Source organism: Eurytemora carolleeae, unplaced genomic scaffold, assembly GCF_000591075.1.
Source record: "Eurytemora carolleeae unplaced genomic scaffold, Eaff_2.0 scaffold661, whole genome shotgun sequence".
NCBI classification, from domain to species: Eukaryota; Metazoa; Arthropoda; class Copepoda; order Calanoida; family Temoridae; genus Eurytemora; species Eurytemora carolleeae.
The window spans coordinates 68,752-88,763 of record NW_019396566.1 but is presented as its reverse complement, the minus strand read 5'-3'; the positions used below and the strand labels follow the sequence as shown (position 1 = coordinate 88,763).

Sequence of the window (20,012 nt, the reverse complement as noted above, 5' to 3'; positions counted from 1 at the left end):
TATTTTGTTGCAAATTGGGGCACCCCACTACTTAAAGGACATTTATTAAAACATTATTTTCTTCGGTTTTTCTTGAAAATAAAATATGGGTTTAAACCTTTCCCTTTAAGAGACTGCATACCATTGTAATTAAAAATGACCCTCCATTCAAAGAGGGGCATGCCCGATTCACAATGGTACCATTGAAACCTTTATCTGATCAAAATGTGGAACAAAACGTCGTTTTTAGCATGAAAAGTGTCTAGTTCTGATAATTCCTCCTTTTTCTGCAATGCAAATGTGCAAAAGCCGAATTTAAAGAATTTAAGCCGCGGCTCAAATAAAATTGGTTCCACCTAAAATGGTATTCAATGTTTCAAGATTTGAGCCGGCGCTCAATTGAAACCTGTTTTAGCGGATTTAAGACGCGCCTCAAATTCATTAATTTCGGACTCAGGTCACTTTAATGAAAAACCGCAAATAAAATTAAAACTTGATCTTTTGTGGATACTCTTGTCAATTGGACATTTCACTCAACAAATGGATGGTAACATTAAAAATAAAATAATAAAATTCTACAGATTGTTCGATTAGCTGAACAGAGCTTGGGAGCCCGGAGCTACCTCCAGGGGTCACAATCCACCTTCAGCAACATTAACAACATCAACAACATGGAGAACAACATCAGATCCACTAATCTTACCATCTCAGCATCTAACACCAATGAAAGCTTTCTAGGAGTTTAAATCATATTGAGTGGTCGTAAAAAAATACTTTGGATTCATGTACCTGATTTAATACCAGCATTTTTAATGAATAAAAAAAGTAATTTTCTCGTGTTTGTTGGAATATATTAACTATATAGCATCAGAGTGAAAGGGCGCTTTGCTCTCTTAGTTATTATCTTACCTTTAAGGTTTGGCATAAAATTTGGACTCAATCGGTTCAGCCGTTCTGAAAATTATTGACACGAACAAACACCCTGACAATCAAAATATAAAAATATTTGACAACAATTTTTACAATAAACTTATTCAATATAAACATGTTAATAACATTTAAAGTAATGTACTTTTTTAGTATACAGTAGATAAAAATATTTCTTATTGTCAATGATGGTAAATGTTCTGTGCTTAAATCAAAAAAAGGGTAAAGAAAATATATCTGGTATTTATAATAAATGTTTTTAATGTCGTCTTATTTATAAAGTTTCTGGAATTCAGACTGAATGCTGGGCCTTGATAACTAGTTTTAACAATTGACATATTAAATGTAGAAAGCATCCAATATCATTTATATGTCTAACTAATCAAGAATGATCACCCTTATACCATTTAGATTTTTTTGTCACGTCGTAAAATCCCAATTGTTCCATCCAATATGATGTTATCCTAAAATGATTCATCATAATGCACCATGTACGTAAGAAAGCTTCTTTATATATACTTTGCTTGTTTGTATCTAATAAACGTCAAAACGGCTAAACCGATCGAGCCCAAATTTTGTGTGGGATTCCACATGATCCCAGGGAAGATTTATGGATGATCAAAATTTCAAAAATAAACCTCCCAACAAAATTCGAATTGGATTAATTTTTAAAAATCCATGACATTTTTTAAAAATAAAATCCGCGAACTTTTTATATATACGAAGAGATCATGGTAAATTGAAAAAGAAGATGGGCGCGAAGCGCCCTGAAAGCCTCGTTTTATATAATTAACTTATCCAAATGAAACAAAGATACATATTTCAGAACTATGTCGAGTCCTACAGTTGCTGCTCCTGAGACTGTTGTGAAAGCAGAAATCCCAGAACCTGCTGATATGGCTTCTACCAAACCCAAAAAGGTAAAATTTAAAGAAGACATTTTAACTCAGAACTTTGGAGAAATGGAAAGAATTTTTAAGATTGTCGTCTTGACTTTTAGACCTAAATCTCAGTAATCTTAAAAATAAATTAATAGCCATGAAATGTGCGAGAACATTTTAAAGAGCTCCATCAAATTGTCCAATTATAAACGAAATATCTGCGGCATTCTACTGTCAGTAGACTTGGAAGACGACATTTTATAACTTCTTTTAATGTGTCCGAAACATTGAACCTGGTCAATGGTTGACTTATGGAATTTTAGATTTTTGATGTCTCGACCTTTTTAGGCCTTTGCTAGTATACGTCACGCAGCCCTTGACCAGGTGCAGAAATACTTATTTCAAAACATTTTAAAATTGCAGGGTCCGTCCCAGTATTGGGGTGGTCCAAAAATCGTATACTAGGAAATTACCAAAACGCATCTTCATTCTTTCTTCTTCATTAATAATTATATAAAACAACACAAGTCTGATTTGATAAATTTTTTTCAGATTAGACAGAGGACAAAGTCGAAGCACAATCAGGTTTGCATTTTTTTTATGGGGGGGGGGTCGTAGATTATGTAATAGAAGGTCATTGAGAAATATTTATTTTCAGTCTCTGGACGATGCAACTTTGGAGACCGAGTTCCTTAACTTCATGGCCAGGATCAGGTGAAAAATAATATTGGAAACTTTATTTTACCAAAGACACATTTCGTTTTTGTCATATAAAGACGAGGTCCTACTGTTGAAAGATGGTGTTGAAAGTTTCAAGATGACATTTAAGATTAACTTCTTAAAATATTTTAGAATTTTGTTATATAACGAAGCAAATATGTTAACAAAATGTACATTTGTACACGAAGTGTCAATATTTACAAGTACAAATGTACTTTATTTTATGTAAAATTATAAACAGTTGCATGCAGATTTCATTTAAGTGAAAAAGAAGAAAGCATTTTGTTTTCCATTTTTGTTTTGGGGGGGGGGGGCTTAAAATATCTGGTTTTATCAAAAATTTTACAAAAATGTTATATCTTGACTTGGTTCAAGTATCATTTAATGTACTGAAACCATGATATGCAATTATGCAATTCAAATTAATTATCATCATTTTCAAAGAGGTGATAGCTCATCCAAACAGCTTTTTAATTTGTAATGTTTAAAAAAAAATTGTTAGATTAAATTTGATAATTTGGACTTTTTTGTGTAGGAAGATTGAATTATGGATCAATAAAAACATATTTTAAACAACTGAATAAATTCAAAGTATGTTAAATGCTTTTTTATTCCCGATATGGTGTCGTTAAAAAGGAATTTAACGTCAGTTCAGGTTGTTAATAGTCCAATTTATATAGCATCTCCGACATGAAATGTATTAAATGTCGTCCCCTATCTCACAACATCTTCTTACGTGGAATTTGCTTTATGTACAGGGTGAAGGCTAAGACTATTAGATGATTAAGCACTTGGCCATATTGATTTATCTTGATATCCACAGTGTAAACTTTAAAAAAGAAGAATTTAATTTATTTCCTGAGAAAGACCAAAACCGACTCATGTTATGAACAGATTTAAAAGGATTGATATTCGGAACTTGGGAACTTATGAATGATGAAGTTTTAAGATTCTAAGCTACACTCTAATTTTTAATTGTTGGAGTGACGTTTTTTTTTGTGAACATTGGTGATATGAGAGATGGGTTAAAAGAATGGATTTAGTTAAACTTGAAAGCAAGGAAAAAATTGTTGTTTTTACTTGAAGAATTAATTGGGATTAAAAATGTTCAGGAAGATGGATATGGGGCACAGTCTTGCTTACCAAGTCAACAACTTTAAGCAGGTTAGTTTCTATATTTCTGGCAGATTTTGGTTCATTAGGATTAAGGAGAAATGTTTTTAAAACGGCTTGTTTAATAAAAAAATCAGGTATTTTTAAGAAGATTTTTAAACTTCTAAAAAAAATCTATATATTACAACAAAAAGAAGCCTTAATTTTTACAATTTTAAATTATTTGGAATAATTGTATTGTTTGTAAAATTTTGCTATATTTAGGCAAAGATGTAGATTTTAATAATTAGGCTGGCACCTGGCACCTGATAATTTACTTGTCCTGAAAAATCTTTTCTTCATTTAATTTCATTTCAGAAAACCTTCTGTAAAAAAATCAATTGCTTAACTATCTAACATATGGAAGGAGGTTAATACTAACATATTTTTAAAGAAAATGTGAAAAAAGTAAATACCCCTGCTTAAGATATAATATTTTACATAATTAGAAAATTTAATCTTAATATAGAACTTGATAACAAAAGTAAGTAATTATATGATTCAATAATATATTTCGAAAGATTAACTTTTAATCATATAAATTGTCTTGGATATTATAAATACTAAGATATGATAAACTTTACTTGTCCACCCCTCATGATATGGAGAGCTGGCGTGTAGGGATTGTCACAAATATTAAATTGAAGAAGGACATTAGACAAAATGTGAGGCTTATGTTGTTGAATACAAATATGAAGAAGGGTTCATGATTTAGTATTATTTTTGGTTGGGAGAAGGTTTAGAACCAGTGCTTAGGATGCTGATCCGGGTCTGTTGGATCCGCAAGATTTTGGCTTCCTGGATCCGTATCCAGATCCACAAAAATATGCGGATCCACGGATCCTGATCCGAGGGGTAAAATATCAACCAAAAACTACAAAAAAACTGTTTTTCCCCTAAAAACCCAAATCTGAACTTTTGAAAAAAGAGAGATTATAAAAATTTCCTCATTTCTGAATGGTTCATCAAGTTTTAGGATAAAATTAAGCGAAAAAAAAAAAAATTTGAAAATTATTTTTTGTAAAAAAAATTCAGTAAATGACATGGTTCCAGATCCGGATCCATTTTTTTCAATCTGGATCCGCATCAAATCTAAAGCACTGTTTAGAACTGATAAATTTATAAAGCTTGATAAGATTTAATGCATTTAACATGCAATATATTTGACTGAAAACTGTATCATGACCATCCATGGGGGGTGGGGGCACCATCTCCAATGTTATGACTGATTAATACAGGGTGAGTGAATAAAAAACATTTTTTTAACTCACCCAGTTGTTTTTTTTTGCAGATAAATCTAGAAAGAAGATGGGATTTTATACCTCCAATGAGAGTTGTAAGTAGGGTTGAAAATTTAAATAGTTTTGATATTAAATTAGGAGAGACATTGTCCAGACTTGACATTGACATACTAAATAATTATTTTAAGTATTCCTGGGTGCTAAAAAACAAAACAAGATAGTTTAATATAAATGATGATCTTATTGGACTGATTAATTATAAAACTTCACATATTTAGAATTCATTTGAAGGCTGAAGAAAGATTTTTGTAGGAAATAGATAAAAATTCTCTTTTTCTTTCATTTCAGTATGTATGCCAATTCAGGTTTGAAAGTTTTAACTAAATCATTCAACAATAAAGATTCATTAAGTATCAGACTTAAAACATTTGTGCACTTTGGAGATATCTTACATCAAGGTTAAAGAGGGATACTGAAAATGTTTAAGATCACACTGGGACGAAGTCAGGCAGTTCTTTGGACCAAAGGCAAAGGAAAAGTTTGAAAGCAAAAAACATGACTTTGGGCCTTAGGAAGTGTGCTTATACTAACTCATTCAGAATGATTTTTCAAAACAAGCAATTTTAATTTGAAGTAGACCCTTTTCCTTGAGCACTGTTTTTTGCCTTGGACTTTTCATTGCTTACATAATTTAAAGGACCTTCAAGCTTTAAACTTTTGTCTAGATATAGCAAAAGCTTGAAATTATCTAATAAGTTATATAAAAATTTGAATAATTTAAATTCTTTTTATACCTATGAACTATAATAAAGAAAGTGTAATAAAAAGCATTTTCTTTCAAACTAGAATTATGAATTGTGTACATTCTTTTTTTTACTGTGACCAAAATCTTTTTTATTAGATAATTTTTTTTCATATTTTATTGTGATATGGTTAATACTTCAGAAAAGTCCATACATTTAAGTTTTTGGCTCCATGATAAAAAGTTCTCTGAGAACTGATTTTTAGAAGGACATGTGTTAATATTTTGTCTTGAAACTTTATTACAAGATATGCTGTGAATTTGTTTCTCAGAACATTTGCATTTCACTGCGTAAATCAGAAAGCTAAAATTAATCAGAGATAATTCTTATTTCCAGTAACACATTGAAAACAGTATTGGTCTGAGGATTATTTTCAAAATTAAAGTGTAGCATAGAACTTATCATATGTTAACTACTTTGTGAAAGATATACCAATATTCTTGTATAAAACATATTAAACAGAACCTAGGTTTAAAAGATTTAAAATATGCTGGGTTGCATCAGTTTAAAGATGATTGTGCCCAAATACAAAAACCAATAGTTCCATATTTTACATTGTCAGAAAAATGAGACAAAGAACAATTAATGATACAATTAAAATATTTTATGATTGGTCCACCAGGAGGGAGTTTCATGTTTAAAATGAATCCCTTATTAATATATTAAAATACCATTATGTACTAAATAGTTACTAAGACATCAGAAAGGTTTGGGAAAGAGGAATATTTTAAACTGATGGCATTTTTAATGTTTTTACTAATATTATTAAGGGGTTTAGCTTGATTATAAAATTTCTGCAGGACTTTTTGTACAACATCTTGAAAGTTAATTAAATTGAATCATTGAATGTTTAACCTGTCTCAATTACATTGTTGAGCGTTCTTTGTGTATCAGTTTATCAACTGCTTGGGAGTTCAGAAGTGCTTTGCTTACTGTCTTTTCCACCTCCTGGGGGTACACTTACTAAAGAGGAAGTTCCAAACAGTTTGTACCATCCTATGACAATGTTGGAAAGATCTAAGTCATCTAGCATAATTTGTGCAACTCCCATGAATATCTTCTTTCCTTCTACCCTTCCGTAGTCACCCCAGACTGTAACTTGCAAGACACAACCTCCATAACGTTCATGAAAGATCAATTGTTGTTGAAAAAGTGGGTCAAGAGTCCTTCTAGCAGAGGCTGTTTTGGCCTTTGCCAAACATTTTTTGCCTGACACTAAATAAACTTTTACCCAAGGAGCAGGAAGAAATTTAGAGCCTGCTTTACTTTGTAAACCTCTTGCACGAATTACTTCTACTTCCAGGTCACCTCTTTTGTCACACATGCTTAGTTGTATATCACCTAAGACAGGAGAACCAAGAACTTGTCTTCCTACAAGTTGTCCTGGACCTAAACCTTCAATAAACTCTGATAGTTGTCCTTCTCTAGATGTAGAAGTTAACCAGCTCTCTGAACAAGTATCAGGAAATAATTCAGGTTCTCCATCACTTGAAATTGAGGTGCCCTGCCTCACAAGCCTTCTATCCAAGCTCACATTTACTGGAATTACTTCTTCTGATCTGTGGACGGTTATTGTTGTACGCTTTGCTCCTAATAGTCCAATTCTTTTTGTGCGACCAGTATCAGAAAGTTGGGATGTAGAGCTTGATTTTTTCCCCATGCCCTGGTTTCTTCCTCTGTTAACAATATGAATGTTACTTACAGCTGTATCACTTAAACTACCGTCATTTTTATCAGATTCTGAAGTGCTAGATGTAGTGGGTGTCCGTAGAATACCTTTGGGCTGGTTTGGGTTGAATGGCACAGCTTTTGTTTCCTCTGTTTGACCACCAAATTGAACACTACCTTGAGATTTTAATTCAGTACTTGATTTCTGCTCAGCCTCAATTTTGGTTTTTGGTTTCAAGGCACTGGCTGAAACAACAGATTCAATATCACTGTGCTCAAAGTATTCACTTCTTTGACTCTCAGAATCATATGAATTACCAGAGGGTCTGTAATTTGTTGCCATTCCACCTGATCTTTGATAACTTCTGTCCGTATATCTTTGTTCTAATTCTGGATTTCTTGCCCACTGTTCAGTAGATCTGGAATCTAGTTGTCCTCTTGGATTATCTCTTGCATTCCATGATCTTGAATCAACAGATGAGTTACTACTTCCATAAGGATCTTGTTGAGTTTGATCTCTCTCTCTCCTGAGTCTATCCAGTCTGTTTTTGTGTCTTTCCAGATAGGTGTCTCTATCATCATGTCGTTCACTTAGCATTTCAGTATCACTATATCCACTGTTACCTCGATAGTTACCTACTGGCCTACCAAAATTATTTCTTTTACCTCTCTCCATAGAGTGGTATCTACCTTCACCTCCTCTTATACTTCCTGCACAACTGGCACTACTACTCCATCCTCTACCTCTTCTTAGGCCACCAGGAAGACCATTATCAGTTTCTAATCCTTTTTGAGGTATTTGAGGTAGTCTTCTTCTCTGGGGAGATGTTCTCATTGCAGATCTAGCATTGAATAATCCCCTTTTGGAGACATTAGCTCCAAAATGTGATGCTCTGGAATGGGGGACCCCTGAAAAATCTTGCAAGGAATTTCTGTCTACTGAAAAATCATGCTCTGGTGGGGGAGAGGAAGAGCTGCCAAGGCTGTTTCCTGATAGTGATGCAGCCTCTTGACCTTGCCAACCTTTTTTCCGAGAGATATTTTCTCTACTAAATCCTTGACTCTCATCAAAATCAGAGATTTCAGAATCTGAAAATCTTGATCCTGTGCTAGGTGGAGAAAGATGGTCAACTGGCTTTTTTCCATAATGCTCTCTTTCTATGAACAAGCTGTGTTTTAAATGTTCTGGAAGTCCACTCTTGTGCAAGTTCAAGTAATGCCATTCAGGTTCTTCATCCAGTGGAGAGTTTCCTATGTCTATTGTGATTTCTCCCAAAAAATCATTTGTACCAAATCTGTCATAATCCCATATTGTTACCTCAAGAACCCTTGAACGTAACTCAGCCCACCTTATGTTAGAATATATGAAAGTTTGTTTCCACACTGGATCATTTGTATTAGGTATAGTTTTTGTCCTTCTTTTACCTTTTTCACTTCTGTCTGGCAGAAGGTAAAGTTTAGCATAAGGATTTCTATACTGTCCATTTGGTCTTGAAATTAAATCCACAGCACTAAGAATTGATATTACAAGTTCACTCTTATCTTGATTATAGAAAGTTTTAACTTGAAGTCTGCTTCCTGGGTTCTTAGCTTGAGAATTCGGACGAACTAAAAGAGTATCACCGAGTGGATCACTGACAGTTAATGTAGGCCGGCTGGAACTGTTGTCTCTAGAAAAGTTGTAGTCCAGTCTAGATCCTTGAGTCTTGAAAGGCTGACGAGACATTCTATAGTCAACTTGATAACTATGAGAAGTATCAATGATTGGTCTGGATACAATTAATTCTACTTGTTCTTCTTGTCTTGATTCTGCTATTATGTCATGAACTTCTTCATAGCTTTTATTTTGTAAAGATCTCCCATTCCATTCCAATACTTCATCACCAGGCAAAAGATGTCCAATTGTGTCAGCAATGCTTCCTTTCTTGACCTTTTCAATTAATGCTCCACACCTGTTATTGTGCAATGTTTTACCACCAACAACCTTGAGACCAAGAAGTGATGAGCCATTACCTGACGGGCCAATTACTTTACTTTTCTTCAATATCATGTGACCAATTGTACAAGCCCGTTCTGAATTAGGAGTCCATGTGACAGGATGAGCTAGAAAGTTTTTGATCTTTGCATCAAGAATTTCTTCTCTCTGATATCTGTCAAAACCAGCTGTTGTGTATTCTTTTTCCGATATTGACTCACTCTCAAATTCTTCACCACATGATGTACAGTCAGGGGTTGATCGTATTTCATCATCTGAGCTTGAAATTGAATGTTGATGTTTCACCTTTTTATGCTTGTGAGGACGGGGAGGAGGTGGTCGTGTCTGATATTCGGATTGGTCACTAGATAAGGAATCATTACGAAAGCTGGAATCCATTTTTCGTCTATTAGTAACACCTCTTACTATATGTGGATCCAACAGAGACTTGTGCATTCCCATTTCTAAATCTGGAACCTTATCTCTAGTTTCCTGATCTGAAATTAACACTTTTGGATACAAATTGTAAGCCTCTTCTCTTCCATGATCTTCAGGGGCTGAGTATGATTCTGTCAGATTATCATACATACCAGGATGTCGCAACCTCATACCTGGATTGAAACTGAAACTGTTGGAACCTGGGATTTGAGCTCCATAATGTTGGTGAGAAAATGTTTGGTCGGTCTTAGCTCCAGGAGGCAAAAGGGGGGGATGCTCATGGGCATCCTCTCCTCCTTCTGAACTTGTTCTTTGAAATGGTCGTCTTGCTCTCATTCCAACCGCATCACGTGGATTTAGGGATCTTTGTCTAGGAAAATTATGTCTAAAGTCACTTGAATGATATGGTGCTGGTTGTCTTATTAACAAAGGCCTGTGGAAACCATGGGAACTTAAACTGCTGAGACTACTACTTGGTCTGTTTTCCTTTTCTTGATAAGGGCTGTAATCGGTTGACCACTTATCAAAACTTTTTTGAGATTGAATGCTTTTTAGTTGTTGACCAGGGCCTTGAAATCTAGTAGGAGTTGAAGGAGTAATTGATACTGGTAAGGCTTTAGAAAATAATGAAGAAAATGAAGCAGATGGTCCAATAGAACTTGGAGCTGGTGTTGTTGGTGTGGGTGCCATATCCAATTCAATCTTTCTTAAGATTGGATCATCATTTTGGAAAGTACCACCTTCCACCCATTTTCCTGATTTTATCAGTAGTTCCTGTTTTTTTCGACATAGTATGCAAACCCATATAACTTTGTTAGACCTTAATGTCACTTTACCACCACATCTGGCACAGCATCTGACATTGCAGTAGTTGCACACATGTCCCACTCCATCTGCAAATTTTGTTTTCAGGCATACTTGACAAGTTGATTCTAACTCTATTCCAGCCTTCTTTTGTATCTCAGCCTTCTGTCTAATCTGCTGTTCAAGATTTATGACTTCTTTTTGTTTCTGCTTCAGAAACTGGATTTCCTTACTTTCCTCAGCCTGTTATAACCCAAACATTAACCACATAGAAGATAATGTCTCATTGATGCTGTTAAATTATGAAATGTAAGAGGCATTGATGGAAATTCCAAGAGAGAAATTTGTTTTCTAAGATTTTTAAGAAAAAATAAATGTTAATCAAATTTTTTAAGTTTTTTGGTTAATTTATTTTGAAATGTAATGTGAAATTATGCTTGGTTATATTCCTGTTGTTTCTGCATTACACTCTCGATAATAGAACGCTCTTCATCTGTGAGATGGGAGAGATCAGGTCCTGTGTCAGGGACTCCAAACCCAGGATTGTCTGGGCCCCTATAGTTGTTCTCGCTGCTGTGATGGTGCCCTCTGTAGTCCCGGCTAGTACTAGCCATTGGTCTATTATCTAGATTTGTAGCAGGGTCTCCTCTGGCCTGAAATAATTGTTTTCAGTTTTATAACTTGAGATACAAGGACAAATTCCTTGAAGGGGTTGGGCTATAACTAGCCTATATTGATACCCTCCTTTACTTTTATATTTGATAATAGTTAAAAAGATTGGTGTAAAGATGAATCATGATATGATAAAAGAATAGAAATACTTATAGTTCTATTTTTTTGTCTCTGCTAAAAAACTGAGCTTCAAAGACCCATTTAATTTCACGCTCTGTTATGCATGAGCTGCAAATTAAAAAATGGTTTCCCCAGTACAGTTTACTTACTGCTGGCATGTGTGAAGAGCTTCTGAATGATGATTCTGACATGTTGTGTGTTTAGCTATCTGTTAAAAAACCATATATTCAATTTAAGGGTAAAATCAAACAAATATATTTAGGAAAATGTGATTTTTTTGTTTAGTTTTAGGTCATTAATTGGAGGGTTGCAGATTTTCAGAGGGGGACAGGTGTAGAATTGTAGAATTATTGTTAGTAAGTTTTTTTTTTGGTTAAGTAATGCTGCACAGATACGTAAAATCTTATGCTTTGCATTGTATGGAGTCAATGGATCAGAGAGGCTACAAACAGAAATATTTTGAATTGAAGAAAAATTAACCCTTTAAAAAATCCATCATATCTTGCAAACTTATCTTTGCTCCCTTTATCTAAGTGTCCCCCTTCAATCAATAAATATTCTGTGATGAAAACTAGAGTTAACTGGTGTAGTGTAGGATCAAAAGTTTCATTCTATATTTATATTTATTTGTAAAGTTTTAGGAAGCAAGCAGTGGAAGGAGAGTACTTTATGATATTAAGGAATACCCTGTTGTATTGAATAAAGCGTAAAAAGGTGTAGGTGGGTGGGGGTAACTAAAAGATCAGCATTTCAGGGGAGCGGAATAGAAATATAGATAATAATTTAGAATTTTTAAATCCATGGCTGATGGCCACCATTATGATCTTACTTATATACCCTACCCTTAGCAATGCAATAATAAACGCCCCTCCCCCCTCAGCTTTTTTAAGATTAAGCACTGAAATACAAGCAGAGGTTATGGCTCAGCAAAGTTGTAAGTTGTGTTATCAAAAGGAACTTTTTGAAAAAAAACCAGATAAGTCAGTTCACATTAAAAATAGTTAAAACGTAGAGAAATAGCTGTATCTTATTTCCTTTATTTTTACGATTAAATCAGGACTTGATGGAATTAGGGCTAGGCAACATTTTGTTAACTAACAATATTTTTTAAATAGAAATTCCAGTTAGGATGGTTTACTTATTTGTTAATTTGATTACTGTTGCCACACGGATTAAAGCTGGGTTTAATCTGTTGAGCACATACCCTCTGTATATACACATGACAAATGACGACCTGTTACTCTTGAACTTGGATTTCTGCTTTCAAAGTAGTTCAAATATGACAATCCAATAGATTTGGCACTAAAAAATTGGCTCAATACTGCAGAAAACTATAAGAATAAAGACTGAATAAATTATGTACAGTCGTCTCTGAAGTCTCATGTATGTGATGAGCCCTAGTAGAGGTTTAAGATGGTAAGTTGGCTAAGAAATTATCAAAAATAAATCAAGAGAAAGAGGATTATTGAACATGAAATAATTTAAGAACCTTTATAAGAAAATGTAAACCTACATCAAAATAAGATTTTTTATGCTTAGACAATAAACGTAAACAATAAGGATTAATTTTAATGAAGATATTGATAACTAAATGACACATCGACAATATTTGAATGAAATCATTAAAAGAGATTATAGATTTGGGGTTTAAATTAAGTAACCCTCCATTTTAAGAGTCTCATCCCCCATTTTCAACCGTACCCATCAAACCCCTTTTAAATTTTTAAGATTTCATTGTTTTCTTTAAAATAAAAAAACAATTTTCAACTGTGGTTTATCTTTAAAAGTGAGATGCAGATTTATTAAACAGGAACAAGAAAGGGAGTTGACAAATTTATCTTATTTTTGTTGAAAAGCAATACTCGTTTAAGGTTTATAGAAGGTACAGTTCACTGAAATAACGCCGACAGTCCCTTTAACAAAAATTTCATAATATTGATTTTTATTATATTTACTAGCTTGGGAACCCAGCGATGCCCAGGGAACTCAAAGTTAATTCCACCATTAACCGCCCCTTGTCGTTAATTATGATTTTAGCTATTTTTTCGTTAAAAGTGAATACTCGATTAAAAATCTCAAAACTAAGAACATTTCCATGGCTCTCCTGTGTTCCCTCATCAAAATTTGAGGCAATTCGGTCCAGGGGTTCCTTAGTTATGATAGAAAAACAAACAGAGATAACAACTTTATATATATACTAGCTGGGGAACTTGGCGCTGCCCAGGTTACTCATAATTCTCCCGCCGTTGACCAGCACTTGGTTGATTTTTTTTACTAGCTTGGGAACCCAGCGATGCCCAGGGAACTCAAAGTTAATTCCACCATTAACCCGCCCCTTGTCGTAAATTATGATTTTAGCCATTTTTTCTTTAAAAGTGAACACTCGACTAAAAATCTCAAAACTAAGAACATTTCCATGGCTCTGCTGTGTTCCCTCATCAAAATTTGAGGCAATTCGGTCCAGGGGTTCCTGAGTTATGATAGAAAAACAAACAGAGATAACAACTTTATATATATACTAGCTGGGGAACTTGGCGCTGCCCAGGTTACTCATAGTTCTCCCGCCGTTTACCAGCACTTGGTTGATTTTACCGGGAAACTAAATTTTCGATGGAAAAGTCGACCCACTAAATTAAGAATCTCAAGGGGTTCCTGAGTTATGATCGGACAAACAAACAAAAATAACATCTTTATATATATATATATATATAGATATTGATGACTCAAGGAACCATGGAGGGGGGGAAGGTACATTGGACAAGGAGATGTCCATAAATAATTTATGCAGAATGTTTTTTTGCTTATTAGGGGGTGTGGAAGGTTGGGGTATTTGGAGGGGGAAAATATATCTAGAATTAAGTGAGGGTCGCAGCATATCTTTATTTCGAGCACGGACCATCTAATGTTTAAACCATATTATATCCCATGTAATTAATTAATTGATTATTATTATTCTGCTCCATTTTTCACATTTAGGTCAGAAGCTTTCATAATATTGGATAGTAGATAATTATTTGTTTAATATTTGTTTAAAATTTTGGCAGAGAAACTAAAGCTTAAAGATGTAATTGTCTAATCTAAATTACAATTTATAGTTTGAAATATCAAATATACTAATGTTGAAAACATGCAAGAATGTAAAAAAAAGTTTTCATTCAAATTATTTTTTAAATTTTACAATGTTAACCCATTTTTGACATGAGCTTAATTGAGATTATTGTTAACTATTAAGTATATCAAAAATCTATATTTTTTGAAACTTTCAGAAAAATAGGATATTTCATGAGAACAACAAAATGATTTATAGTAAAACGATGCAACTTACAGACATTTTAAATTATTGATTTTAAAGTAAAAGTGGGTCGTTAAATATTAATTATTAATTAGAAGCCAGTTAACTTTTCATGTACCTTTCGTATTCACCTCCCCCTACCATGCCTTTACTTGGAGTCGCTTAAACCTAACCTTGGACGTTTTTGCTTCAATCAGGCTCATAGATACCTTATTTGTTATCCATTTCTTTTGTGTCATCTGAATGTTCAACATGTGTTCTGCCTTTTATCATACTCAATGTGTATATTACATTTACTTAATGTGAATCTTTGGCTTTTTTTCGTTTTAACTGTGCATATTTGGCCTTTTATCATTTCATTTTTGGTTTGGTTTTACTTGATATGCACATTTTCCTTTTGTATTTTATCATACTAAGCATTAATTATTTCTTAACCGCTGTACATAGTTGGCCTTCTATCGTACAATATAATGACGATATTAGCGTACAAGTACAATATTATCGTTTTATCTGTGCATTTTGGCCTTTTAGTATAATTGGCCATGTATCGTACTCAACAAGCACATTTGGCCTTTTATCGTACTTAGTATGCATATTTGGCTTTAATGGTTGTCAGTGTGGGAATGGTTTGTTGATGTTGTATTTTTGGCCTAATAACGTATTATTAAACTTGAAGGCCAGTAGACGACGTGATAAATTATTAAAAAGTATTGAATAAAGTAGATCTAAATAAAGCATAAACAATACAATGTGTATTTTTAGTTTGCCATATTCATATTTTATACACTAGACACTTGGGACAATACAAGGTCGTTACAGGAGTTAAAGGAACTGTAAGCGTAATTTCAAGTGACCCTCCATGCCCGATTCACAACTGCACCCTAGAAACCTTTAGCATATCCATGGGGCGCAAATATAAACATTAATAATTTATTCTTGCTCAGACAAAACTTTTAAGGGTACGTTGAATCGTTCATCTTGCATTGCAAATTTATGCTTACACACCCTTAAAAGGGATGGCTCACATATTTAACATTCTTGTACTCTGATTGGTGCGTATACAGGGAAGGGAAGGGGGGGGGCGAAGAGGACAAATCCCCGTAAATATATTCCATTATAGACGCAAACGTAAAAAAAGACTTAGATTTATTTCTTATTGTGTATTTTCAAATTGGTGAAAACTGAACAACCCATGTAATTGTGATTTGAAAATACAATCCTTAAATGGACTAGTGTTGTAATTTCACGTAACCCTTTGACTTTTTTTTAGATTAATATTGTTATTTATATATCTGTATGCTATGTAAATTCTTTCAATTTCCATCAATGCTTCTTCACATTAAGTATCGCAATTGATAATTCTTCAGATTGAAAAAAAAATAACTTTTAGCAAACTATTTTAAACAAGTTATTATTAAACCCGAGTTTACCAGAGACCCACATAAATATACTCATCACAATGTAACTGTGGCATGAGCCTGTAGTGCAGGAAAATATAAATATTTTGTATTTATATTAATATTCTTATATTCTTATATTCACACTGCCATAATATTTACAGGGGTNTTTTTTCATTATTTTAGATACTTTTTTGATACTGTTGAAGAAATGCGCGAATCACTTTCGCAGAGAAACCGCAAATAAAAACATTGATATCTAATTCATGCTTGATCAGATAAAGCTTTAAAGGGTACTGTTGTTAATCGGGCATTGCCATCTTCGCACGGAGGGCCACATGAAACTACGGTTACAGTCCCTTAAAAGCTAATATTCATTTATTCATTACCTTTTTGCTACTAATTAGACTCATTTTTTTAATTTTTCCGTCTTGTCCTTTTATGATTTTTCTATTATATCTCACCCCTATTTCATACAACCCCACCCCTCATTAAACCCTTTCCCTCCTTCATATATTCCTGCCACTTCCTCATGATAACCCTGCCACTTTCTCTTAAAACCCTGCCACTTCCTCATATAACCCTTCTACTTCCTCATAGAACCGTGCCATTTCTTAATATAACCCGGCCACTTTCTCATATAACCCTCCCACTTTCTCATATAACCCTCCCATCAAGACTTAGTGAATTAAGAAATTAACGAGATACGAGGAGATCTGTTATTAAGATATAAAGTAACAGCAGTCTTCGTTTACTTCTCTTATTCTCTTGTATTGTATTAATTAGAGATTTAAAGGGACAGGAGGCGTATTTTCAAGTGACCCTCCGCAGTCCTCATTTCCGATTCAGAACATGTTCTTTAAAGTGTTTATAAACAAGAATGAATAATTTATCCATGTTTTTAGGATAAAATGAATTAAAATTAAAAAGCGGATAAGATTGTCAGAATTAAACACCTATCAAGCCAGATTAAACATTGTTATCTACCACATTATTGATCAGATAAAGGTTTAATTAGACATTTCCCTCCTTAAACTGCGATAGCTTATAAATACAGTTATCTAATCAAAAAATTAAAAATTTAACAAAGTTCTTCAACCGACGCTTTTTTACTGGAGAACCATTTTCCTAGAAATCTGAAAAAACTTGTGCACGAAGCGCGCCGACATTTTTTAACCCTGCCCTTGGCAAAAACTTTTCCCACACCTGATATTTTATATAATGAATTTTGGTAATTTGTATGTCAAACAGAACGGGGGGGGATAAATGTGTATACCCATTTCCAATTTATTTTTATTTGATAATTTATTTTAATGCTTTCATAAAATTTTAAATTAAAGGCCTGCTCTCTCTAGTTACGTACCAAATTTTTCTGAGAGGGGGGAGGGTTTCACTTACCACCCCCCCTCTGGTAGTTTGATTTTATCTGTTTTTTTCTTTAAATTTATACAGACAGGCTTTGTTTAAGCTAGGATATGAAATTTTCTCTGGATTAGTAAACATGAAAAAATTCATTGATACTCAAATAAATATTTTTCTCTATGTTTCATATCAAATATTATAGTTAATATTATGATTCATTAAAAAAAAAAATAGTACACGGAATATAAAGTTACCCCTTCATTAACGATCACAATGGTGTCAATTTAAACTTATATCTTAGTGACGAGAATGGAGAAATCGTCGTGTTTATGTCTATTTTCAAACAGTAATCGATATACTGTGTGTTTTTACTTTTTATTGAAACGAAGACACCTTCTTTATCAATAATAAGTATATTATTTTTAATCGATGCATGGAAAGTCACTTTAAAATTATATATTATTCTTTCACTTTTTCACTAAATAGTAGGTAAGTATTTAAGTTTAATTTGTATTTAATATTTTGTATCGATGAAGTGTGGAGAGATTATATTTGTGTAATTTAATATCTAGTGTAGAGAAGTATAGAGAGAAATGATTGTATTGAATATATGGTTTCCTTTCTACTGCTCCTGATCCCTTGATCCTCTGGTCCTAGATCTACCTGGAGCAGAATCAAGATCCTGCTCCGCATCCATGCCACAATTAAACCATCCTTGTTGGAGGCGGGGTGGGCGGGCTAGTTCACAGATCACTGGTGGAGGAGGGGGGTGTGGCTGATCCTCACCTACACCTGCTAAGCCTCGGTCTAAAGGAGTTTTTGGCCTCGGTTATTTGGAGGCCAGCGTACCCGCAATATTCAGCTAGCTTGGTAGGGCCATTCATAGAGATTTAACAACCAGGAGTAACAGCCATACACGTCACACACACGGACACGTCACAAACACTAAAACAAACATACTCATTTACATTTAGCGAACATACGTGGAATTCTTTCAAATAGAAACATCATACATGAAATTAGTTCAGTATTTAAATATCTAGCATAGTAAAGTTTTGAAGTATCTATTTATTTGATTTATCTAATTAATACTTAATTATAAATATGTTTAAATGCTCTAATGGGTTTGTTTACATATTAAATTTATGGGGGAGTTGCAGCTCCCCCCTCCTCCCCCGGCCCTGTAACTGTAGTATTATCAATCCTGAACTAAATGTATATTGTATTGGATGGATAGGGTAGGACATCTCACTAACATATTGTCTCCAGTTTCCGAGACATTAAATAGTTCTCCTCGGCTGCTCCATCGGCGTTTCTCCCATGCCAGTGGATAATGGGCACCGGGCATCCAACAATAAATCGAGAAGACCCAAATTCTAATTTTCTAATCCCCTATCATCTGGTGTAAACCAAGGATATTTCAATCTTTGACTATTTGATCAAGCAGAATTTATAGTTCGAAATATTCAAGTTCTACGATATCAAGTTTGGAATAGAAAATTGGAATTGATCAGAAAATTGGAAGGAATATTGGAAGAGAAAGTTGATTAGAAAATTGGAAGGAATATTGTAAGAGAAAGTTGATTAGAAAATTGGAAGGAATATTGTAAGAGAAAGTTGATTAGAAAATTGGAAGGAATATTGTAAGAGAAAGTTGATTAGAAAATTGGAAGGAATATTGTAAGAGAAAGTTGATTAGAAAATTGGAAGGAATATTGTAAGAGAAAGTTGATTAGAAAATTGGAAGGAATATTGTAAGAGAAAGTTGATTAGAAAATTGGAAGGAATATTGTAAGAGAAAGTTGATTAGAAAATTGGAAGGAATATTGTAAGAGAAAGTTGATTAGAAAATTGGAAGGAATATTGTAAGAGAAAGTTGATTAGAAAATTGGAAGGAATATTGTAAGAGAAAGTTGATTAGAAAATTGGAAGGAATATTGTAAGAGAAAGTTGATTAGAAAATTGGAAGGAATATTGTAAGAGAAAGTTGATTAGAAAATTGGAAGGAATATTGTAAGAGAAAGTTGATTAGAAAATTGGAAGGAATATTGTAAGAGAAAGTTGATTAGAAAATNCAATCTTTGATACCTTCCCCTTCTATGAATATCTTATTTATTTATCTTTGCTACCTTCCCCCTTCTCTTAATATCTTATTTCTTCAATCTTTGCTACCTTCTCCTTCTTTTAAAATCTTATTTCTTCAATCTTTGTTACCTTCTTTGCCTTCTGTTTATATTTATTTCTTCATTCTTTGTTACCTTTCCCTTCTCTTAATAACTTATTCTTTCAATCTTTGTTACTTTCCCCCTTCTCCTAATGTCTACTTTTAATCTTTGTTACCTCCCCCTTCTCTTATTTCTTCGATCTTTGTTACCTTCCCCTTTTCTTAATATCTTATTTATTTATCTTTGTTACCACCCCTTCCCACCCCCCTTCTCTCAAAGTCTTCTTTCTTAGATCTTTGTTACATTCCCCTTCTCTTAATATCTTATTTCTTTAATCTTTGTTACCTTCCCCCTCTCTTAATATCTCAATTCTACAATCTTTGCTACCTTCCTTTTCTCTCAATATCAGGAGTAAC

The 20,012-nt window shown here is 33.5% G+C and overlaps 2 protein-coding genes across 3 annotated transcripts in view; one reads left to right on the top strand and one right to left on the bottom strand.

Annotated features, from left to right (window-relative positions):
* Positions 1–1,800: 1,800 nt before the first annotated feature.
* Positions 1,801–20,012, top strand: part of LOC111705600 (uncharacterized) — a gene marked incomplete at its 5' end in the record, with an annotated part of 21,803 nt that continues 3,591 nt past the window's right edge. The window contains 6 exon segments of one of the 2 annotated variants that reach the window (XM_023478193.1): positions 1,801–1,826; positions 2,136–2,171; positions 2,340–2,372; positions 2,446–2,501; positions 3,620–3,671; positions 4,951–4,995. In XM_023478193.1, the coding sequence (XP_023333961.1) occupies positions 1,801–1,826; positions 2,136–2,171; positions 2,340–2,372; positions 2,446–2,501; positions 3,620–3,671; positions 4,951–4,995 (248 nt within the window). 2 annotated transcript variants of the gene reach the window in all.
* On the bottom strand, positions 4,674–19,498 carry LOC111705598 (regulating synaptic membrane exocytosis protein 2). Its single transcript, XM_023478190.1, has 4 exons — positions 18,050–19,498; positions 11,530–11,588; positions 11,038–11,241; positions 4,674–10,831 (listed from the first exon to the last, which is right to left on the bottom strand). Exons 2-4 carry the CDS (start codon positions 11,569–11,571, stop codon positions 6,602–6,604), a joined length of 4,476 nt encoding a protein of 1,491 aa, XP_023333958.1. The 5' UTR covers positions 11,572–11,588; positions 18,050–19,498; the 3' UTR covers positions 4,674–6,601.